At 45.8% G+C, this 24866-nt stretch overlaps 2 protein-coding genes across 3 annotated transcripts in view; one reads left to right on the forward strand and one right to left on the reverse strand.

Annotated features, from left to right (window-relative positions):
• ctnna1 (catenin (cadherin-associated protein), alpha 1) overlaps positions 1 to 24866 on the forward strand; it is a 132473-nt gene that overhangs the window by 55845 nt on the left and 51762 nt on the right. For both annotated transcript variants that reach the window (XM_013133582.4, XM_029119554.2), the window contains exons 9-10: positions 17285 to 17365; positions 18423 to 18575. In XM_013133582.4, the coding sequence (XP_012989036.3) occupies positions 17285 to 17365; positions 18423 to 18575 (234 nt within the window). The remainder of the gene's footprint in view (positions 1 to 17284; positions 17366 to 18422; positions 18576 to 24866) is intronic.
• On the reverse strand, positions 4584 to 12073 carry lrrtm2 (leucine rich repeat transmembrane neuronal 2). Its single transcript, XM_013133583.3, has 2 exons — positions 11233 to 12073; positions 4584 to 10358 (listed from the first exon to the last, which is right to left on the reverse strand). Exons 1-2 carry the CDS (start codon positions 11234 to 11236, stop codon positions 8689 to 8691), a joined length of 1674 nt encoding a protein of 557 aa, XP_012989037.1. The 5' UTR covers positions 11237 to 12073; the 3' UTR covers positions 4584 to 8688.

The raw sequence follows: 24866 nt of genomic DNA on the forward strand, positions 1-24866 counted from the left end.
TCTTTATCTTATATTGATCTTTCCCTGGTCAGATGAAATGTGTCAAGGGGAGGATATCAGACGTGCATAAATAAAGCAGGAACGTTTTAAAGGTAGTTCTGGCCTGAAGCTGTGAGTGAATTATTAAATGAAGATAATGAACAGTGTGGTCAGAAACACCTTAACACAGGCCGGGATTTTTAACAAGACAGTATTCAGGAACTGCAACCTTGTTAACGGAGGGATCACTTTAGCCGGAAATCAGGCTGAGAGGGCCAGCGGAACGATTCGAAGCCTAGACTAGAAGGGTTCTGTGTTCTGTTGTGCCTGCTATGGATACGCCTCTGCGACGCACCCTTTGCAATGTGTTCTAAGTTACTGTTGTTTTTAGTGAGGCTCATTGAGTTTAACACTAACTATTCACACTTGTCTTCCTGTTTCTTGGCTCGTATTTCCAAAATGTTTATAAGTACAGTTTTAGGGACTGTATGCTGTTGTCCTCTGGAATATTCCTTCAGCAAAAAATAATTAGTAAAACACTCACTTTCGATAACAGCCTATCCTGGGTGCGGGTACCTTCAGTTCAATAATACATTATCATAGAAAGCAGATTTATCTATAGTTCCCTTAACCTCTTTTTTTCTCTCTTCCATTACGGCGCTAGCTGCCCCAGACATCACATTCTTCCCCTCCTCTTTCCTCTCGTCCATTATGAGCTAGCTACGCAAAGCTTTGATCAGCACGAATGAGGAATGACTACGCTGGGCCGGGCTGAAAGATTCAGCGCCCAATACTGCAACCTCTAATACCAGACACCAGGCAGCATTGAGGCAGCTGAATCCCCCACACCCCCTGCCAACTCCCTCAGCTTCTGCCCGTCTTCCCGCCGTAGGCCTCCGCTATCAAAGATTGAAAACAGAATAACAATGGAAGAAAATGAACGTTGGCCAGTCGGTAGGAGTGTCCTGGCTGTTGGCACTGGGGACCAGATTGCTGAGCCCTCTCTCCACTAATCTGGAGTTCTTTTTCTTCTCCATTTTTTCTTCTCCTTTTCTTCTTGTTCTTCTCCTTGTTCTTCTGCAGTTGCTTTGCCTCTCCAGTGGCTAACCTCCGACCCATCCTGTTAATTGGAAAGATGCTTGCTGACAACCCACAAATGGGATTTTTTATTTATTTTTTAAAGATAAAGGGGGAGAATCTTATCGTCACTTCTCACACTCACTGTACAGTAACCTACTCGAAAGCCGTTGTGAAATAACCCGTCTTCATCCAGAGTCTATCTCCGGAGTTTTCATCTTGTCCAAATGGGACAAACCCTGACACACGGGGCCACCACCAAATTAAAAGCTGACCTTCTGAGTTAATAGCTTGGGTTGTTGAGTCTGAAGGGAGCGAGAGACGCTGAATAGCTTCAGGAAGTCCAGCAGTGTGGAGTGATGTGACTTCCCTCCCTGTGCTGTTAGCTCCCTCAGTCACCAGTTATCGCAGAGATGGGTTTGCGTCGCGTTTAGGCTGAATGGCACTGCTTCAGCCTTAAACTATTGTGCTGTTACCTGTGTGCTTGTCTCTTTTCGACGTTGCATTCCCCAGTCTCTTTCTCCCCAGTGGTGGGGCCTTTAGGCACTGCATTTGTTATCGCATAGTTTACCACCAACCGGGAGAACCCAGAACACACCAGTATTTTCCCTCGCTCTGGTCTCTGCTCTGGTTTACAGAAGCATCTTGTGCCAGCTACTGAAACACCCATGCTCCAGTTTAGCTGTCGCATTCATGTTTTTGTGCAGAGACAAATCCCTGATGCCTATTCGGGGCACGAGTCAGTGATGACTCAGTGTTCCACAGACTGCGTCTTTAAGGCGTCCCGATATTTTTCTTTTAACATGTTTGATTTCGGTTGCCACAAGCTGTACTGGGCTGGTGTGAAATGTGCGGCATCGTGTTTTTGGGGGGCCACAATCGGGGTGGAGGCCAGGGAGATGATGGCTGTATTGCACCACCCAGAATTTTTGCAGGTTTGGCTGCCAACAGGAACCATGACATGTTTTTCTATTAGCCTAGTTCCCCAGCAATGTCATTACCATGAAAATGTTCAGCCGAGCCTTGTACGTTTTTATGTATAGCACGTGTGCATTTCCTGGTAAGAAGTTTGACGGCGCCTTTGAACGACAGGTCATTATAGCAACGTTAACAGTATTATGCGTTCTCTGCTTCCACAAGACTGTTGTTTGGTATAAATCTTTCTGAATAACCGAGGAAATAATATTTTGGGGTGATCTTTGGCGATGCAAGCTTCATCTTTGGCCAGCAACTGAGGTGTCAGTAGACAGGCATGCTTTTAGCTGTACTCATGACTCACCGGTGAGTAGTGGCATGTTCCCTCCGGCATCCTTACTTCTATCCCAGACATCCTCCATCTTGACAAAACTATTCCAATTGGACTCTTAATATCTCACTCGGCACAGCCAGAAGAGGACTGGTCACCCCTCTGAGCCTGGGTCCTCTCTAGGTTTCTTCCTAAAATTCGACCTTCTTAGGGAGTTTTTCCTAGCCACTGAAATTCAACACTACTGTTGTTCGCTCCTTGGGGTTTAAGGCCGGGTGTCTCTGTAAAGCACTTGGTGACAACTGCTGTTGTAAAAAGGGCTTTATAAATAAATTTGATTTGATTGATTGCCAAACAGCCCTCAATAAAAAAAAAACACATTACAACACATTTGCTAATAGTGCTTCTGTCCTTGTCTTGTGAGGGTCGGCGTAGCTCCTTAACCGTTCAGAGGGTTCAGCCGTGCCTATAACCTATAGGCTGGCTTGGCACGCCTGACTTCAACTGGGTTTCTGGTTTGATCTTGGTCGCAAATGGCTTCACAACATTGTCTTGTAATTGTCGTGTTTTTATATAGGTGGTGAAAAGTGCTGTATAGGGTGTATGGTGCTATAAGGAGGCCATGTCAGTCTTGGTTCCTCGATAACGGTGTTTTGCTGTGTAATGCTCCCTCACTTCCCCCTCCCCTTCAACAGAGACCGCTACATAATAGTCAGTGCACTTAGTAGTTCCAGACCTCTGCGTCCACACGGAACCAGATAGCTGTGCACACACTCAAAGACCCATTTTTAAAGTAACAAAGCACAGAGCGAGAGAGTTTCAACCAAAAAAAAGAAGCAGTATGAAGTAAAAGCCTCTAGCAAAATACTGAGGTAATTCCATCTTTCCTCCCTTTTTTGTCCCCGGTTTTGTTAAACTTGTGACTCAGTGGTTTAGATAATCACTTTCAACCAATGTCAATCATTGTGTTTTTCTCATCATGGTTGGAGCCTGCTCTGCTGGAGAAGCCCTTGGGGCTGGAAACGGCTCTCTCAAATGTCTTGGCCATTTGATGGCGCTTATTCGGGCAGCATGTAATCTTTGGCTTGTCTCCTAAATTGCACCCTCTATCCTTTAGAGTTCTCTACTTTTGAGTACAGACCTATAGACTGTAGGTCACTAGCAATATAGGCAACATAATGCCATGTCATTGACATTGTTTAAATTTTTTTTTTAAGAGACAGTGATGCGCCCAGTTTGTTGAACTGATATTTAACTCTTATTTAATGAAAATGCATGTATCCCATTTGTGCTTCTTCTGGGTCAGCCTTCTGCTGTGGAATGTACAGCAATATTAACCAATTTGTTGATTATGGTTGAAGTTGTCCATAGAACAGCGATTATGCCCGGATTATGAACAATTTAGGACAGTTTTTGGCTGCCAGGCTTGGGCGGAACATAATATCATTAGATTGTTCTGCTGTAGTAGATTGACACGTCAACTCTTTGCTCCTGTTGTAGTTTAGCTGCTCTCTCTGATGAATTAAGAGAGAACAGAGAGAACATGGCACAGTAAGCATCACTGATTTAAAACCACTTCTCAACTCAAGGCTCCAGTTCTACTGTTAGTTACTGAGCAATTAGCTGGTCCCAAAATACAAATCAAATAGCACTGTATTTAGGGCAAATCTCTCACTCAACACTAAACCTAATCCCGATTTGAGTGTTGAATAATTCGGTGACTGAGCAAATATAATTTTTGCGAAGCAACGACAAACATCTCACACTGGAAGCAGCTCTTGGTAGTTAGCAGGTAAACAACATTGTTGCCATGGTTATACACCTTCCAGGACAGGTCTGTCAGTGCTCTCGTGACAACAGTCAATGCAAAACAATTCCTAAGGGTCCTTTTTGTCATCACACCCAATCCTGGAAAATATTTCAGGGATGTGCATGTCAGTTTGTCCTGACTCCAAGTGGACCAGTGATGGACTATCAAGGTGAAGTTGTGTTAATTGGTCCAGGCTGTGTTTTAAGGCCAATGTTTCACCCCAACACCGCACAAAGTATGCGGCCCGATGTCTCACCACAGTACCCTAATCCAGAACAGAACCTGGTGGTGCACAGGACCAAATGGAGCAATGAATTACGTTATTGGGCCACTAAACAAAAGGTTGCTTAGTTCCCCGAGAACAGAAGGTGAAATAAAGTCTGGCCTTGAGCAAGGTAGTTGCGGCTAATTGAACTTATATTTTGTTTGAAACAGGACGAATATAACGATCCCCTAGTTATTGTTTTCTTCTTATTATTATTTGTTGTTCATGCTTTTAATTACGTACTTGATGGTGTTTATCCACACAGGAAAATTGTGGTGTGAAGTGTTATATTGGGCTGTGTGTTTGTGGGGACCACTGGAGAGGTGCTTGCTGCCTGAGCAGGAGCTAATGGATCCCCATAACCATTAAGACGGTGGGAAAATCAGACCCAACAAATTAATTGTAACCATTTTTATTTAAAAATATATGTTTTAAGGGAAAAAAAGATTTTTTTTTTTCAGTTTTGCCACATCTTACCCACTATACAGATATGAAATTGTACATATTACAATACAAAAGGAAAAAAGAAGATAAAAGCATTCATTTTGCACAAAGAGGTTACCGGGGAGGGGTAGGTGGCGGTGGCGTGAGATGGATCTGTAGGTGGAGTGAGAGCAGGGCTTTAGAGTGACAAGAAGATAAAAACCCAAATAACACTGACTTGACAGAAAGCCGGAGTGCATATTTCTACAAATTGTGGTGTCAATTAAATCACTTAAGCTGTATGTAATATTTTTACGGTGCGGATGTCAAAGGTTTTTCCAACATTTTTCTCCCCCCTATAAATGTGCTAGCATTTACGCTCTTGACTTCCTCCCGTCCATCCATAAGGGCCTTCTGTTTAGAAATAGGGCTTCTGTCCTCCACTGAACATGGTATCTGTGTGACAGCTTGGACTTCTGTTGAACATGCAAGACATTTTGGAAAAGACAACTAAGCGGTTCTTAGCCTTGGTAGGATTCTTATTTTGTAATTAATTTTTTTACATCAAAATGGGAAGTCATGGTATGGTGTAGTAAAAAAACCAAAACTTTCCGCTTCTGACTTAAGTTCTTATTCCAAAACCTTTTCTAAAAAAAAAATTAAAAAGGACCTGCAAAAACCCATAGGGCTCGGGTCCAAAGTAGCACACTAGAATAGGGTACCGTTTGGGATGCATACGTTTTAGATGCTCTAAGTCAAAGCCTGTGTTCTGTTGGCTTGACTCAGAAGAAAGGCCTATTCAACACAGATGGCACTTTACAGCGCCCTCTAGGGGCTTTCTTCCTCCCCTCACGCCGCCCTCCTCACATCCCATCCCCAATAACTTGAGTCGAGCAGAGCCCTGGCTGGCCAGTCTTCCTGTGCACACATCCTATATCCTGTCCAAGACTCTCCCCCTGTTTACTTAAACTCCAAGCTTTATCGATGGGCGACTAAATAACAACTCCCCCTATTTTCTAATAGACGTTGGCCACGAGCAGCACAACAAATGGCAAGTCTGAGCCCATGCCAATTCCTAAGCTGTCATACTTAACTAAATTTTTATCTATCTCTTGCGCGCTCTCTCTCCCCCGGTTTCATTATTTCAGTTTGTTGATTTTTAGATTTCTCTTGGAGGGACGGAACGCAAGTCATTGGGTTTTCCTGCCAGGGTGACGTCTGGCCTTAGCTGTCATTTCTTTGTTCCTGGTCACAGCTTCCTTGGGGATGTTTGTCATATTGGTTCCCGTGTCCTAAACGGTGTCCTATCACCCATATGGAGCGCTCCATGTGAGGAGGTGATGTGTGCTCTAGGTGGGAGATGTGCGCCGCCCTTCTCGCGTTCCCCTTCATCTTGGCCATGTAGAATAACACTACCTGTCCAGAAGGATGCTCGTTGCCTTAGGTGCAAGACATTAACCTGGTAACCTTCCTAACCTCTCTGCCTCCCTCCTCATTCTTCCATTTCTATCTCCCCCACCCTTCTACCCGTTCTCTCCCCCTCCCCTGCCTCCCGCTCGCTCGCGCTCTTGCTCCCTGCCCCCCACTGTCCAAACAGAGCACAAAGAGCTGAGGGATCGAGGCGAGCTGCAGCTTTAGTCTGATGCTAATGCACATCCTCTCTGTGCTGCATACCAATATGTGCTGACCCTGCCTCGGCACTAAGCCCCAGCCTCACTCCTCTCTGCCTCGACACTGAGCCCCCAGCCTCACTCCTCTCTGCCTCGGCACTGAGCCCCAGCCTCACTTTGACTCTGCCCTCTCTGGAGATTCTCAGCAGTTTAACAAAAATGTTATTGTGCTCAGGAATGTTCACACGTCATCCTCTTTCTCTCCATTTGTATTTTGACCTGTTTCAGTTTTTTTGCTTTCTTGTCTTTCTATCTCAACCCCCTTTGACAATAAGGGAAATTTCAGCCTGGTTTGACAGTCACTCTCAGAGAGGTATACCAAGATGACTGCTCTAGTTTGATGTGGTGAGTGAAGGACGATATTTCTAAAGGCTGTTTTTGAGTTGCCGACCAGCAGCAGTAGCAAGAGAATTCTTACTGGATCACTGGTTTGGGCGACAGAATATGAGATTCTTTTTGCCTGTCCTTAATTGGTTCAATCTTGCTGCTGTCAGAGCTGATTAGGGTCGCTGGTGCTGCGTAGAGCTCTTAACAAGACTGGCACTCCTCTTGGGACAAATGTATTTTCAGGATGACAGGGAGACTGTGCAGAGCAGAATGGATTTCTGGTTGTTCATTACTTTCACTCTTTACTAGTTTGAAATAAGCCTTTGCTACCTCGCCAGAAACTTCTAGTGTGAGTGTTGGCCCCTGGTGTGTTTAGTGCTTCGCATCGGTAAACACATCTGTGGTACCTGGTTCTCAGCCGTGTGGTGGTCAACCAGGTTCAGAACTAGGCCTGCCGAAGTAGCGAAACAGCATTCGCGACTTTGCTAATCAGACAGTTGGCTACACACTGCTACTGTACCCTCTTAAGACCTTTGGCTTTTTTTGTGTATTTTATAGTTTGTTTTTCTAGTAGTTATCAGAATTGTCAAATAATGGATGAACTGCAGTAGAACACAGTTAAACTACGTTGTACTGCCAATGGTGTATTTTAATGGTCTTTTTAGAATCTCTTAATGCCATATGTGCTGCCCCTCCTTTTCTCCATCCACTGGGCAATGATAGTGAATGAGTTTCCATTTAGGAGCTGAAATGTTTCCACTTCAAGTCCTATCTGAGAGACATCTAGATGGTTTGGCTATGCGGGTGCTGCGGCATATTGGACATTAACCTTTCCACGTGCAGTGCTAAGCTTTTACATTTAATGGGAGGCAATGGACTTTATTGAATCAAATTAAATCCTGAAACAAGGTGGTGATCATGAGGTGTTCATTGACCAGAATTTAAAGGTCCTATTTAAATCGAGACAGAGGGAGGGAGGAGTTGAACATTTTTAGAAAATGGCAACCAAGTAATGTTTAGCAGTTTAAATTTTCTGTTGGTGATTTAATTCAGATTGTGACATTTATATAAATAAACATTTATTCAATATTCATAGTAATTCCAATAAAAACAAAAAAACAAATGTGAATAAAAATGTTTTTTTCTTTTTTTTTTTCATTTAACAACCAAACCCCATTTAATCACTTCTTTAACCAAATGTGATTGTGATAGTGACCTAATGTGGCTACCGTGCACCTCAGTTTTCTTCATGATCAAACTTACCCCACCCCCCTCCCCGTTTACGCTTTATAACAACCACTTCCATTTGGAAATGATGCTGGTCACGGTGTCTGTCGTTAAAACCGTCTCATGTAGGTGCCTCTAGCGAGGGGATCAGTCTCCAGACATTTTGGCTAAAGATATCTTTTCTGTGTTGCAGAATACTGTGACTAATATTAAAGTGTTGACAATTCTCAGCCTGGCAATGCGCCCCATGGCTCCCTATTTGCCACAAAGTGCACTACTTTGGACCAGAGCACTGTGTAGAGAATAGGGCACTATATAAGAAACAGCCTCCTAAACAGTTTCCTGTGCAGAATGACTGCCCACAGCTTGATATGAACAACCTTGTATTCATATAAAAATAAATGTGTGAATCTCTACTACATCATTATCATTTACGTCATAGTCATCTCTTCATTGTCCATTCCGCCCACCAGTCATTAATTCTCCCACTCACCGCACACCACTCATCTCATCCATTTTTCAAAGCTAGCGAGTAGAAATTATGCTATTAATTTTTTTTTTATAAACTGGGAAAAGCAACAAAAAAAAAAAACCCTGTATCGTTTGAAATGGTCAGAATGACTAACAACCCATATGTTTCTACTGCTGGGGGAATAAATAAAGTTTATACTTCACACTCTTTGTAAGGCAGCTGCTGACACTTGCACTGCCCATAGCCGTTGATGATGACGAGTGCCCCCTCCTCGTGGCTGGGCTCATACTCATTATAGGGTACCTGCGTGGCCAGGTCCGCCATTTGCTGCCGTGGCTGGGTCCTCATCTGCCGGCGGTTCTGCATGGCCGAGCAGTGGCGTATCCTGCGCAGGGTCGGAGGGCAGCACTTCCGTGAGATGTACACAACGAAAATGATGAGAAAGAAGGAGAACAGAAGGGCCATGGTTCCAATGATCACCCTCTGTGTTAAGACTGTGTTGTCTATCTCCGAGAAGTCCTCTGTGACCCCCCTGGCTCCGCCCCCTCCGCCCTCTACCGTGGTGGCGGTTGTTGCCAGGGCGGTGCGAGCCGTGGTGGCGGTGGTTCTCGTCACAGTTGTAAAGCTCCCAAAATCCTCTGCGTAGAAGTCCTGCGTGGGTGTCTGCTGCATTACTCCAAACTGTGAGCTGGTGACCTCTGCAGTCGTGCCTAAACAGGCGTCCGTGGCCATGGAAGACGCGCTGGTGGGCAAGACTACTGGCGGCGGCGCAGTGAAATTCTGACAAAGCTGAAATCCGTAAACGGCATCCAGTATCTCCTCGCCCTGGGCATACTCGGGGGTGTGGCACAGGATGGAATGTTCCCATCTCCCCTTAAAGGTGCTCAGCCAAGTGGCCAGGGAGCAGATCCGTTTGGTACATTCCCAGAGGTTGCTCGACAGGCCCACGGTACTCAGAGACCCCCACATATCCAGGACCGAGGGGTCCAAGCTGCCGAGTTTATTGTTATCCAGCAGCAGGATCTTCAGGTTGGGCAGCGTCTCGAAAACGTCTGGGGTCAGGACCCGGATCTCATTCCCCGTGAGGTCCAGCTTCTCCAGGGTGTTCCAGGTCCATTCCATCCCGCAGGTCAGGTTGGAGATCTTGTTCCACTGCAGGTAGAGGAATTGCAGAGACACCAGGCGGGGGAAGTGGGCCAGGTTGATTTTAGTCAACTGGTTGTGTTCCAAGTGAAGCTCTCTGAGCTTAATGAGGCCCGCAAAGCCGTTCCGGGCCATGCTCCGCAGCCGGTTGTTGGACAAACCCAGGTACTCAAGGCTGCGACAGTCCCAGAAGGCCCGGACGGGGGTAGTACGCAGAGAGTTGGAGCGCAGATGGAGGATCTGCAGCTTGCGGAGTCCATGGAACAGCTCCGGTTCCAGCGCGGTCATCTGGTTGAATGACAGGTCAAGGATCTGAAGGTTGATGAGGTGGATGAAGGTTGTGTTTGGCAGCTTGGTGATCCGGTTGGAGCTCAGGTTGAGGTCTTTGAGCTTGTAGAGCCCCTGGAAGGCGTCCTCCTGCACCGTAGTGATCTGGTTGTGGTCCAGGTGAAGCCAGGTGAGCTGCGAGAAGCCGTAGAACTGGTCCGGGCTGAGCTCCGCGATGCTGTTGTGTCGCAGCGATAACCCCAGGGCCCCCCTGTCAACACCCTCCGGGGGGGCCTCTAGCCCCTGTGTGTCACAGTAGAACTGCTGGTCTTCACAGCGGCATTTCTGGGGACAGGTGGTGCAGGACGCAGGGGGCAGGAGGCACAGCAGCATGCTGATCACACACAGGCACAGTGGTGCAGGTCCCACCAGTGCCCACCTTGAATGGAAACCTGGGTGGGTTTAGAGAGAACAAAATCAACCGAGGGGAGGGAAGGCTGATCTCTGCAGAGCACTTACTGCCGATGGGTGGTGGTAACGCCATAAAAAAAAAATCCTCATCTCTCTTGCGCTCTGTCGTTCTCTCGCGCTCTCATATTTCACTTGCATGCCCCCCCCCCCCCCCCTGCTCTCGCCCCCCGTCTTTCACTCCCTGCCTCCCTTTCAGTATTCCAGAATTTCACATGCTATCGACCGCATATCATCACTGCTCTGCACATGAACATGAGTGTTCGGTTTACTTTGAATGGGGGGGGGGGGGGGCTGTCTCTCTGAGGTTTTTTCCTTTTTTTTTACATTTGACGATAATCTGTGTGTACATGACACAGGGATGTGGAGGAGTGTTGTCACCCTACCTTGCTGTTTGCATTCAGCTCATTTTTCTGCATTGTAATTGGTTGTGATCAGACACAGATCTTTTGTCTTCTCCCTTTTTAATGATTTATTTCCTCATCTCTCTGCTTCCATACTTAATGTGCCTTTGACCCTATTTGTTTGAATTATTTTGTTCTGACTTTTCAACATTCTTTGAACGTTTTTCTTTGAAAGATGTCATGCTAATGTTAAGATTTGAAAACCTAGCAGTTTTCTTCTTCTGCGCACTGTTCTACAACTCGTGTGTTTTTCATTTAATAACAGAATCACGACTTGAGTGAAGACCTACCCTGTCCCCTCGAAGAGAAAAGGATGAGTAGAGGACGATGACATTGAAAGTAAATAGACAAGGCTTGAATACCCCTATTAGCCCTGTACCCCCCCCCCCCCCCCCCCCTTTCAATCTAGTTCCTATTCAGGTCCAGACTCGCTGGATAAAAGGGTCTAACTTACCCATTCTTTTGTGCACATCGGAGGCTGCATTCAACTGTCCTTTTCCGCAGCAGTCTCCCAAAGCAGCCAGATGGAACACAAATCCAGAGGGGGGAATGAAAAACCCTTTTGAGTTGGAATCATAAAAGGAATCAGGCTGTTCTCTTTCTGAAATGAAGAAGCAGCAACGATGCTCTTGAGCCCACCCAATTGAAACAAAATCAGAAATTCCATGTCCCGGGTTGATGTCGTCGGATTCTAATAGTCCTCTTTCCCTCTGTAGTTTTAATCCCAGATTACCAAAAGTGGTGCATTTCTTTCTCCCCGGAATCCTTCAGTTTTTTTTTTCCTTTTTAATTTGTTGATTTGCCACCCTGGCTCTGAACGCAGACGCTTCTGGTTTCCCTCCTCCTCTTTTTTTTTTTTTTTTTTCTCCTTCGTTCTCCTTTCCTTTTTCTTCCGCCACTGCGATTGTCTGACCGATTGGTTAATTGAGGATCAAACCGTCCCCCTCCATTCTCTGTCCCAGCCTCTAACTTGTTGATGGCCAGGAGAGCTGGTGTGTCGCTGTGATCCGCTCAGCCTACTGCAGAGATCCCGGCGCGTTGTAGCAAGCCGCTCCGTCCTCTCCTCTGGGCTCTGAGTGTTCAGAACAGCCAGCTAGCAAACGACGCAGGCAGCCAGTGGGAGAGGAAAAAAGGAGAGCAGAGAGCCGGGATGTTATTCTGTGCTTTTGTTGCAGCCACTCACCTCGGCAGAGTGGTGGCAGCCTGGCGTCGATCATCAGTGCCGTTTCTCTCTCTCTCGCGCTCGCTCTCTCTCGCGCTCGCTCTCTCCGCCTTGCACACTTGCTCACAGTGCTCACAAGCCTCATTCCTCCTCTCCACCCCCACCTTTTCCCACTGAGTCGTCACCGTCGGAATATTGATATCTCCAACGTGTTGCGGCAGCTTCCTGTTGAAACCAAGCAACTGAATGCGCACGCGAGCGCACGCACGCCGTATACATGCAAAATGCAATTATTAAATAAATGTCCCTTTTATGAATGCCTGGACTCTGGTAGTAGAGAACGGTGGGGCGGGGAGTGGGAAATATGCGGAAAATCCCACTGAGCAGGAGTTATGTAGGCTATGGTACATGTTGGAGGTGGGGGGGGGTGGGGGGGGCGAGTACTGTGCTACATAATTCACATCCATTCAGATTGCGGTACTTTAATTGTTGCTGATGTACGTGCATCCGTTCTGGGCTCAAGTCTGAATGGCTGGTATTGCCATGTTGTGAGGTGTACGGTGATGTTCTAGTGGTCAAAAAGCAATCTGTCATTTTATCAATTAGTGACCTATCCTTGTAGACGTGCTGAGAAAAGTGCATTTAGACCGGTTCTGTTTAGAGAGGCGGTGTGGGGTGGCTGTCTCGCTCCGTTCATGTTTTGACTGTGTTCAGCATATTGGTAGGAGGGAGCTGCATCACTGGGGGACATACCAGTTGTTTCAGTGCTTGTCCCCGGTCTCTCTCTCTCTGTCAGCCTACGTCTTAAAAGAGTCCCTCCTTTCCTAACCTCTTTTCAAGCTCCCTGTCCTGTGCCTGCTCAACATTTTTACCGTCTCCCTACCATGTGCGCCTCTTTCTGAACTGTTGCTTGGAGATATGCCCGCGTGGTTGCGCACAAGTTTGAACTGGGTGTTGACCCTGTTAGTTCACTCTGTGGGAATCAAGTGTTTTTACTTAGTGATTAAATCAACATCAGCCCCTTGTTAAAGCGATGGTTTGGCATTGATGTGTCCGTCATTTAGCAAGCACCTTTGTCCAAACCCAAGCTCTGCATGATCGACTCTGACGTTGTGATGCGCAGTTCAAAGGAGGGCATTGGAGTGCAGCTCTGTTTGCTGGAGCCCACAAGTGAGGGGCCGTTCCTACAATGAGTGGATGCTCTATTTTTATTTTATTTTTTTCAACCGTGAGGGGGTAGGCTTTTCAGGTCAGGGCTCAGGTGAGAACCCTGCTGCATGTGCATGTTGATATTAGTTAGCAGGTTTTTTTGCCTAGTTATATCAGCCTAGTTTGTGGATTATCTGAAAAGACTGCATCTGACTTGTCAACGTATTATTACTTAGCATTGCCCCCGATAAATGTTGCCTTCTTATTGTGATGTTGCTGGTGAGAGTAGAATTTTCTTTAAGGCCAAACGGTTTTGTAGCTTCCGAACAATAGAATGTGTTTCTACATGGAGCCCGAGTGACTTCAGACAGACTTCCCATGTCACCACTCATTTCACTTCAGTGCATATTGAGCACGACGTCTTTAGACCTTAGTCGCCACAGGGAGTATGCTGTGTCCCACGATGCGTTGGACAATTGACATTGTCCTCCTTCTGCATTTTAAAAACGTTTTCTCTGGTTCAAATCTGACAGCAAGTCTTTTTTATCTAAAATAAATGCTCTTAGGTCTCATGGAATCTAAGCTGTATTTAACATTGCAGTTTAATGTCACCCACATCAGAGGTGAACATTTTTTTGTCTTTCAGGATGCCATTGAATTTGCTCCATTGGTTTTTAAACATTTTAATGTTTAGTTTTCTGGCAGACTCCTGTAACCAGAGCAACTTACTGGAATTTTAGACAAGTGCCCTGCTCAAGGGCACTTGCTCTGGGATTCCAACTAGCAACCTCTCACTTACTGGCCATACGCCTAAACCCCTAGGGTAGTTGACGTGCCCTCACTGGTGCTCTCTCTAGTGTCTGCGATGGCAGCCTATTAGCTCTGCGGTATTTATGGCCTTGCCTGTGATACTACAACTTGATTTGTTGTGATTGTAACCCCTCCTACCGCCTCGCGCATACGCACACTCAGTCACTCCCACCAGCCCTTCCAACCACATCATTTGTTTTATTACAAGCTTGCACTGATGACTCCTCTACATTACGCCCCTAGGCTCACCCGTGTGTATTTCAGCACGTTTTCTTCTGTGCCGTCACCAAGCATCAGTCTTGGCTGTTTGAGTCCCCAATGTCTCCCTGTTCCCTATATGGTGCCCACAGGGCCATGGTGGGATGTAGCGTGCTGCCTATGGAATAGGGTGCCATTTAGGACGCAAACTGTATCGTACATCAGCAGCACCTGATTATCTCATTAGCTGCTCTCGCTGAACTGAAGCTGTCAGAGGAATTAGTGTGGGTTTGTGGGTGTCGTGGTTGTGCGGTTTCCCACGTTGAAAGACCAGAGTGTGGCCGTTTTCATTGTGCCCTCGCTGAACATATTCCAAGGGTCACATTTCATTAGGATCCTGCCTGCCTTACCTGATAATTATGGCGACGCGTAGCATCGTGTTTGCTGGCTTGTTAATGACATCATGGCGCCCTGATACTGGTTAGCTTGTTAAGCATAGCATTGTGTTTGCTTTGTCTTTTTGAGTGTGGGTGTTGGCTTCTTTCCATTGTCTTTCTAAGAGTGTAACACTAAAATCACCAATCGTTCTTATAAGGACAATTTCTGAAGTTGGCTTTCAGTACGAAGCAATTTGTTGCTTGGGCCACTGCTTAGTTTTAAAAGATGACCACCACCCATCAATCCAGGGCTGTCTCGACTAAGATTTTTTCTGAACTGAGACTTGACGGACTAGTCTGCTAGTCGAAATTTAAAACATCAATTTATTTCTTACATTGAACACTGTTTTAGCAAAACCTACTTGTTGGATGCTTTAAACCACTTTCTGAGAAATTAATAACCAAATATTAAAAGCAATCACATGGCTCCCAATGTGTTTCCCAATTTTGTTGAATCCACTTGCAACTGAGAACTGAAATTCAAGTACAAATAATGTGCAAACTAGTATAAACCGTGCATGCTGGAGAGTAGCCTATATTTCAGAACTGCAGACAGCAACCAATATCCACTGCAGGAAACTGCGCTATAAGGAATATTCCAATGTTCAGCTTATTGGAGAATGTGCACATGCCACTCCTAGCAGATGACTGGGTAACTATATCTAGGGACACAGAGGAACTTTTGAATTAAACAGTCGTGTTGAGTGAGACCATATGCTGCATCGTCGTTGTCTGTTGGAAGAATAAAATGTATGTAAATGTTTAGCCTGTGATTTAGAAAGAAATGGTGGAAGTTGGATTCTTGCCGTTTCCTCCTCTCTTACCCTCACCTGTGAGGTAACGCAACCCAAATGAAATACTGCAGTCAGATTTAACATGGTTAATATATTACCACCCAATACAAATTAGTTTTTGAATGTTGAACGTTGCTTTTGCGAAGTGACAAACTTGTATGTGTGCGCCGTTTCTCAAAACTAGTGATAATTGGAATCGGTTGATAGAAGCAGGCGTGCTTCTCTCCCTCATTCCGACATGATGAAAGAGGACCCTGAGTGCGTATGACAGAGTGTGCATCCTGACATACTTTAGAATGGAATAATAATTCGAACACCAATGCGTAGTGCCATTGGGAAGGCCTATAAAAGTGCATTAGTCTTAAAGTGGTAATACCTTTTAGACACTTTTTCCATACTTTGTCCCCGCTCCTCCTGCTCCCGTGGGCTGTGTTAGCTTTCCCCATCCGGATCTGTATCTCCAAACTGAACGCCGTTAGAGAAAACACAACAGGGAAATAACTGCATCTTTCCGAGAAAGCTAATTGGTCAGCCAATTAAGCTCATAAGGCAGCCAGGCTTGGCTGAGAGCAGGAAGAGGAAGAATCAATATGAAGAATCTGCTGTGATCATTTGGCTCCACAAAGGACCACTCTGTGTCCATTCAGTTGACATTTCTCTACAGTCCTACTTTACTGGTTGAAAAAGTGGCATACCCAAATCCATCCTCAGGGACGCTCAGCAGGAGTGGAGTAGAAATGAAAACCAGTGGGAGGATGAGTGAGAGGCTTTCTGTGCTGTGAGGGCAGAGATGGCATGAATTCCAACGGTATCACAGCTATTATCTACCGTAATGACATGAAGGGCTAGGGACCTAGACTTAATTCTTTTGGTTTTTCTTTCATGTAGAAAATAGAAAAGTTGAATAATTTTTTTAGAAGCCCTAAATATACACATGACCGGAATGCTTGGATTGAGATTGGAGTAGAGGGGGACCCAGTGAGCTGGCTTCTGTAACCAGAGATTAGTCCACTGGCATCCCCTGGTCTTCTTTAACTCACCCCCATGAGATGAGAGGATTAGACCCCTGGCATCCCCTGGTCTTCTGCGATGCTGGGGCGGGTGGGAGTTGATCACTTCTGTGGCCGTATTTCATTGGCTGTGTCGGCTGAGCTGCCAGGGCAGACCCCCCCCCCCCCCCCCCCCCCCCCCCGCGTGCGCGCACAGACAGACCTCTCTGTGCCCACAAGTGATTAGTCTGGGCGCGTATGGCTGGTTTATTCTTGGGTGTGCATTAATGAGTGAATGGTTGTATGTGTGGATGAGTGTGTGCTCATGTGATTTGGGGGGGGGGGGGGGTGGTTTATGGTGGTGATTTGTGGATGCCGGGTCAGTGAATTTGTGTTGTTCTGGCCTGTTTCCAGGAGTTGCACATGTCAGATTAACATTTGGACCAGTATCAGTATAGGCATATGAGTCGGAGACATGGAGTGATGTGTGTGTATTGATTATGTGAAAAATTGTGTGTGTAAACTCAGTGGATGGGCATAAGAATCTGATTCAACTTCATCCCACCATTTTTCCTATGTAGGGATGTATTTCTGGCCAGAGCCCATCCAGGTCATTATATTACTGCCCTGTTCGTCTTCCCTATCTCTTCTACTGTTACTGCCCTTAATAACACTATTTATAATCTCTAATGTCTATCGGTTTATGGCGCTACTCCGTCAGGAATATCTGCTGGAATTTAACTTTCTATATAGTATTCTTTGTTCTGGTGATCATATCATTGACAGTGAAAGACAGCCGTGTCCGTCGTGAAATAAGATGCATATCTTATCATAAAATCTGTTGTTTAAAATGTCTATGCCTGGGTCGTACATCTGTTAGTTATCGTATAGATCTGTGGCTACTTCCTGAGTGTGTCCCTGAGGGGGTCAGTCAGCTTGCCTTTAATCTCTCCCTGTCTCTCCCCAGGCTGGCCGGAAGGACCGGAGTGATGCTCTGAACACTGCCATCGACAGGATGACCAAGAAGACCCGAGACCTCCGCAGACAGGTGGGTTTGTCTACTACCCCCGTTGATCCTCCCCCATCGTCTCCTCTTCGATATCTGGGAAAGCTTAATATAGACGGTCACGTTACCCCCCCCAACGATTTAAATCGGCCATTCATGTGAAGTTATTGTGTTTCTGTGTGCCGGTGCCAGAATATATTAATGTTCTCCTCTTGTTAACCGATATAACCGGCCAGATGTCTCTGTCACCTGCTATGCGATACCTGACTACATGACACCGTGACTGCCTCTATGTTGCTTCCTGGGTTATGGAGTCCCCAATGGCACCCTGTTTAATTTATAGTGCACTTTTTTTTATGCCTTGAGCCCAATGCGTGTTACACTATACACATTGAATAGGGTGATGTATTGAGGTGGTTTGTGCCTGTAGATGGATGTCCCTGTGCTGCGCTCTAAACAGTCCTCATGAGGAAAGGTACTTCATGTATATGTGTACTGAAGCATTTTATTTTAATAGGGCCTCTTTATTCCCCCCTCTTCTACAGCTGTTATGGACCATATATTTGATCTCTGGGTGTTTGCCTCCTGGGGGGAGGGGTGGGGGTGTTTGCCTCCTGGTGGGAGGGGTGGGGGGGTGCCTCCTGGTGGGAGGGGTGGGGGGGTGCCTCCTGGTGGGAGGGGTGGGGGGGTGCCTCCTGGGGGCCGGGCGGGTCTCCCTCAATTCAATAGGTGCTTTATTGGCTGGAATGGATGGTTATCACAGTTGTTAAAGCAAACATTCCGACAGCAGTAGTGATACAATTTAAAGAAAACAAATAATGTCTCTCGAATCCTAAACTCTCTGTCAAAATGTGCAATCTCTTTAGATACACTTTTCATAAAAATTTGACCAGTTGTGATAGGTATTTTAATTTGGATTAGTTTTGTATAGTGCCTTGCTCTTTTTGTTCATTGACTGCCTCCTTTAGGTCTTTGGCTGACGTTTTTAAACCTAACTGCTTGTTTACAGTGCTCCAGTGTTATGTACCATGTCTCACTCCCTGTCTCTTATCTGCGTTAGCTGATATAAACCATATCTCCCTCTCTTCCTCCTATGTAGCTTCGTAAGGCGGTTATGGACCATGTCTCTGACTCGTTCCTGGAGACCAACGTCCCTCTGCTGGTTTTGATTGAAGCGGCCAAGAACGGGAATGAGAAGGAGGTGAAGGAGTATGCCCAGGTGTTCCGTGAGCATGCCAACAAGCTCATTGAGGTATGTCAACCCATTCTGCATTTTCCATTGTCAGGCATTGCCACCAGTGTTTGGCCCACAGCTCTTAGCTTGTGTTTGCACCTCCAGGGCCTGGGCCATTGAAGCCTCAGACACAGTTCCCTATGTTTGGCACTAAACCTCTACTGCCCTGGTCGAAAGTAGTGCCCTATATAGGCTACAGAATACAGCCGCTGTTTTCCGCGTGTTAATCTTTCAATCGAAACCTAGATGGCCGGAGGTCTAGACCTGGAGGGCTCATACAATGTGACGTACTGTGGGTTTGAATCTGGTCCATCTCCAAAAGCCCTGAAAGGGATTAGATGGACCGGAATAGGGAATGGTGTTAAATGTTGAAAAATGGCCTGCCTGCTGTGTACGAATGATCAGATTGTCAATGCAAGGAACAGGTTGGCGTGGCTTGTTTTTAGGTTAATATTTAATGACCGTGTTGAATAGAGTTGCTTATGATATGTATTTGAAATGTCTTCCAAATGGGAAACACTGGACCTGAATGTTGTGCAGGTGCCTAGTTTGAGTGCATTGAAATGGAAATGGCTTTATTCTAGAGTACTATTGTGAAACCGATTCAAATGTTGATTGACAGACATGTGGATTAACTGCCATCTAACAGACTATTTAACTAGCAGACTATATATAATGACAAATTAGCTTGTCCCTTGTCATTACATTGATTGACTATTGATTACGTAAGCTGGGATATATTTACTGAGGAATCTTCAGCCAATCAGGATTTCATAATTTCATGTATTTCTAAGCTGGTATTTAAACAGTGGGCAGCCTGCATACACTCCCAGCCATTATGAACTTAAAAGTATTTTCTAGGTGTGGGACTTGCCTGGGCCCTTGCTATACAATATTATGCTGATACTTGGTTCACAATTCTATACTTTTCTCTAATATTAATTTTATTGTGACATTCTCTGACATTGACATTCTCTGACATTGAAAACACCACACGTTAACAAAACTACGTAAAGACCCAGAAACACTTCAGGAGATCTTCAGGTATGAAATATCTCAAGCTAAGAGTGAATGTTTGTGTTTCCAGGCAGGTAGGCTACAGTTCAGGATGCTCATTGTTGGAGCCATTGTAGTGCGTCTTTGAACGAGTACTGCCATTAAAATAAGCGTAAAAACGTGAAATGCAGTTCTTTGGAAAACATCAGTGGTAGGTTAATCGTGTGCTATACATCCCAACTTGCATATCATACGTGAGTGTTTTGTATTTCCCAGAAGACTGAGTGGTACCATTACATTGAGTGTGACTGGTGAAACCTATTATACCTGTGTCTAAAACAATTCTCATTGTCAGTGTATAGATACAATGTTGTGGGGTAAAATAATCAACGCTATACTGTATACATTTAATTTTTACTCCTGGAGTGACTAGAACGGTCTTTGAATCCCTGTCTCTGTTGGTTGTAATATCAGCGGAGTTGATTCAACAAATGACAGTACAGTTTGATGGTGACACTTCCTGCTTTTACTTCCTGCTTTCTCCTTTCCGATATACTCAATGACTGCCAGTCTCCCCATTATGCCTTCATTGAGCTGAATGGCGGCTCTCGTTCTATTCATTATTTCTATGGTACAGCCTGTATTGACCCACAGCTATTTATACAGTACATGCAAGGTTTCAATCTATTGATTTTCCTGACATCTTCCAACATTAATGCAAGAAAAATGAACAGACTAGGTTATACCGATGTGCTTTGCATAGGAATCCCCTACTTGCCTGCTGCTGTATCACGTCGGGCCTTTCAGTCTGAGCCCTCAATAGTACCATGTATGTCCCCTATGTAGGGCACCCTTTTCACCAGCGTCTTAATAGGGCTTTGTTCTGAAGTACAGGGCTATCTGAGGAATGGAGGGCAATTTAGGGCCCCTCCACATTTTCTGGGAGAGATAATGTAACCTGGGCCAAACTGGGCTACACTGTTACTATGTTTAACCTGGGCCAATCTAAGCAAGACTTAGTGATATTAACTTCTACCAAACCCAGCTACACTTTTTAACCTGGACCAAACTCATCTATGCCATCTAAGACTTTGCCCTTTATGGAGGATGTCTGGACATGTCCTCACTTTAAAACAGATTATTTTTTCCTCTGTGTCCAATATGGTTAATGTGGGATGACTTTGTCCCGTTGCCTGCCCAAGCTATCTTCACCATGGTGTCATGGCACCAGTCTGAGCGGATGCCCAGACACCACGTCCCATAGTAGTCATGGCTGGACTGAGGAAGACCGCTTCAGTTGGATCCTCACGCCATCTTTTATCTCCTGAGTTTACGCAATGGGATTGAGTGGGTTGTGTGTGTGTGTGGCTATTGTAATGGTGAAATGTATTGTAGTAGCAGAGGAGGTTGTTATACTTTCAACAATGCAATGGACCACCTTGAAGGAAGCACTCACACCATCTGGATCTTCTGATAAGTGCTGTCTTTTGTTGTGTGGTACCAGACACTGTACAGAGTATTTTTTTTAAACTTGCATTTGGACTCTGTGCCAGTGTTTATGTGAAATAGCCTTCCGTTATATTAGATTAATTCTGTAGTTGGTCCTGTCTCTGGAACCAATACACACATGCTATATCCCAAATCTTACAGTGCACTCTTTTTCAACACGACCCCTTGTGGTTCTGGTCAGTAGTAGCAACATGTACCGCGTCTTAAACCACTGAGTACAACGCACTCTTCAATAGTTAATTTACACTCTCATCCTAATTTTTCCAGAGCTGCTCTTCAGCTTACCTGACTATGCCAGCCGCGTCTTACAGACCCACCACTTCCTGCCAACATCAGGTCGCAACAAACAATCTGAGCGGATTGTTTTTATTTGTTTTTAAAGCGGCAGTAGTAAAGTCCAAATGGAGCAGTAGGTTGTCAGAGGGAGTCTGGGTGCAGCTGACTGCAGGCCTCGTTCTTTATCTTCACACAGGTTTCAACCTGCTCAGGGACACGGAGGTTTCGGCTGGCTGGGTGGGGGAGAGGAGACCGTTTTCCCAGGGAAGGCAGGAATGAGGGAGGGTGGGTGTTTCCTACATCCTGGACCGTCGTAATGTCCTTATTATGTTCCGCATCCAGTTGTAACACTTCCTCTCTTCTGACAAATCGACTCCATTTGAACATGGTTAGAGATTAAAGAGAGACAATGCCTGAGAATGTGGCGGAGGATAGACTGGCCGTGCACTTGTCTGTCTGGGTTTGCGCGTGCGCATGAACTGTGACCGCACGGTAGTAATAATGCACACTTAAGTCTGTCATGTCTGTCGTGTGTCTCTGTCTCCTGCCACTGTTTCCAGCCTGCTTGGTTGACACTGGTCTGGGAGGATGACAGCAGACTGGTATACAGAAGTCATTGTTCCTGAGACTGTAGTTGGCGTCGCAGCACAGCAGCAACTTTCCCCTTATGTCGTCTCTCAAACCCCATTGGGTTGGAAGATCTGAGGGGGAGAGGCCTTGGACCGTTTTCGGTACAAACGAAGAGACACAAATGGAGATGCAGCCTGTACCACAGAAGGACAGGCCAAACAAGAACAACTCCAAATGGAGAGTTAGCGGTCTCTGTTGTGGCCTTCCATCCTACTGTATCCCAGGGAAACCAACTGTATCGTCCATGTACATAAGCTAGTCCATTTATATTTCACCACACTTCACAGCCCGTTGTATGGGCTCTGGCCTAGATTTAGAGCCCTGTACTGGGCACTATCCTAGGGGCCTTACTGTCATGTAGACTATAATATACCTTAGGGCCCAGGCTAATAGGAGTGCACTAGATGGGGATTTGGGTGTCATTTGACACGGTAACGTAGACTGGCCCTGGTCATGGTCAGTGGTCTATTTAGAGGCACTGGTGTAATTTGACACGGTAATGTAGACTGGCCCTGGTCATGGTCAGTGGTCTATTTAGAGGCACTAGTGTCATTTGACACGGTAACGTAGACTGGCCCTGGTCATGGTCTATTTAGAGGCACTGGTGTCATTTGACACTGTAACGTAGACTGGCCCTGGTCATGGTCATGGTCAGTGGTCTATTTAGAGGCACTGGTGTCATTTGACGTGGGTGTGGACAGTGCTGATCTCTCCAGGACAGCAGCGGTGAGGCTGGGTCATTGTCAGACCGCTCTCCCTGTGGCTTCCTTCTGGCCTCCTGTCAGGGTGGAAGCTGCGCATGTTGACATTTAGCTGCAAATGAGGTAGGCACTCAGGGAATCGAGCTGTGATTTCTCTCCTCCCGTCTCCCAAATGGCATCCTATTCCATTCACAGGGTCACAGTTGTTGGGGCCTGGGTCAAAAGAAGTACACTGTATAGGGGGGAGGTTGTCATTTGGGACACGGAGTGGTTTGGTCCCACAGTACTCTTAGTGTGTGTGTTTCTGGACCTCTGTGTACGCACCTGGGTGTTGCAAACAGCGTGGAGAAATGTCATTACATTATGTGCTGCTAGCTCATCATTAGACTGGCTTTCACCCTGGTCACTTCTGCCGGTCAGACTGATGCTGAGTGGAGCCTTAAAGCCGGGCAGGCAAGTGAACAGCCAGGCAAAAGATGGTTGCTCGCATGCTGTGCAACCGGTAACCATAGCGATAGTTTTGTATTTAATTCTACGCATGCATCTGCGCGACATCATATTGAGCCGTCACCACTCTCGCTGTGGTGACTCATTTCACATTAGTCATTTTAATAATCAGATTTGGTTTTAAATTAGGTGCATTTGGAATGCCTTGAGAATATGCCAAGTGATGAATAGAGTTCTCATCTGTGTAGGAGTCATCAGTCAGTCGATCAGGATCTGTCTGTTTGGCCTGCGTGATGTCATGAGGAAACGTTGGCTTTAGTCTATTGTAGCGTCTTATGATTCACTGTTGACTCTTGGTTATTTTGGGCTTTTGTGGTTGATATTTTGTTAAGTCAATGTCCGATGAAACTCTCCGGTTAACTCTAAATGCCGTTGACTCATCCTATATTAACATGGCCAGAGCGTAAACGTTTGGTCTGCTAGATAAGCCCGTGTGGATGTGTACGTTTGGTCTGCTAGATAAGCCTGTGTGGATGTGTACGTCTGGCCTGCTATAAGCCCGTGTGGATGTGTACGTCTGGCCTGCTATAAGCCCGTGTGGATGTGTACGTCTGGCCTGCTATAAGCCCGTGTGGATGTGTACGTCTGGCCTGCTATATAAGCCTGTGTGGATGTGTACGTTTGGCTTGCTTTTAAATGTGTGTTATGGATGTTGTTCAGGCGTCTCCTAGGGGTCAGTGGTTTGGTGTAGTTCCTGTAATCTAACAACTTCCTGAGCCTGGTCGAGCACCTGCCGGTTCAAGTCATTAGTTGGGTAAGGGTGACATTCTCTCATTTAACTGCTCACCAGCAGATTGACATGGATACCTCGTGGGATGATGCCCCTCAATCTTCACCTCTGGTTTGTGAATAGATGGCCGATTCCATTAACTCTCTTCCTCCCCACCACCTCAGCCCTCCGGCCTGTGAATGCAACAAATGTTGAGAAATTGCCGCGGTGAGGTAGTAGCTTGATTTGTTGGTCAATACAACCAAATGTTCTCTGAAACAAGATACGCTGGCAGTGGCCCGGCATGGCATGTCTGGGAGAGTGCTGAGCTCAGCGTTTTGCCGTTTCAGCGGCTCGCAAGCAAGCCTTTTAGAGTCTAGAATATTATACTTTAAGTCTGGCCTGAGAGGCAAGGATTTACCCTACAATGTGGGTTTGGGGGTTAGTGGGTTTTTTTTCTTGACAATCACAATAGCTTTTTTTTTTTACATGTATTTTTGTTCGGTCCATACCCTATCTAACTAGGATCCGAGGTCGGCTTTGTCCGGTCCGGAATATGCCAGAGGAGTAATCACATCTAAATTGTCTGATAGGCCTCTGATACTCATCAGACTCATGTATCTGGAAGATCCCAAATGCCTGTGGGTTCCCCATCTACAGATTAGTATTGTTATCTCTAATGTAAAATGTTGGGATGAGAGAGGGATTGTCCAGAGCATTGCTGCAGAAAATATGCTTAAAAACCATGTTGTGAGTACTCACTAGGCTCACTAGGTTGCACTCAAAACCGACAGTGAATCGGGTCTATGACAGCAGATATGACAAGGAGAGATGCCTGCTGAAATATCCTGAATTAACTGCAAAGTGGGGCAGATCTGAGTATGCCGTCTTATGTGTCATCCTGTTTGTATAATGGCATTTCAAATCCCGTTGGTATTTCACATTATCACTACGGTCCAAGGTCCACGGACACAATCTGTG

The sequence above is a fragment of the Esox lucius genome, chromosome 4 (assembly GCF_011004845.1).
Source record: "Esox lucius isolate fEsoLuc1 chromosome 4, fEsoLuc1.pri, whole genome shotgun sequence".
NCBI classification, from domain to species: Eukaryota; Metazoa; Chordata; class Actinopteri; order Esociformes; family Esocidae; genus Esox; species Esox lucius.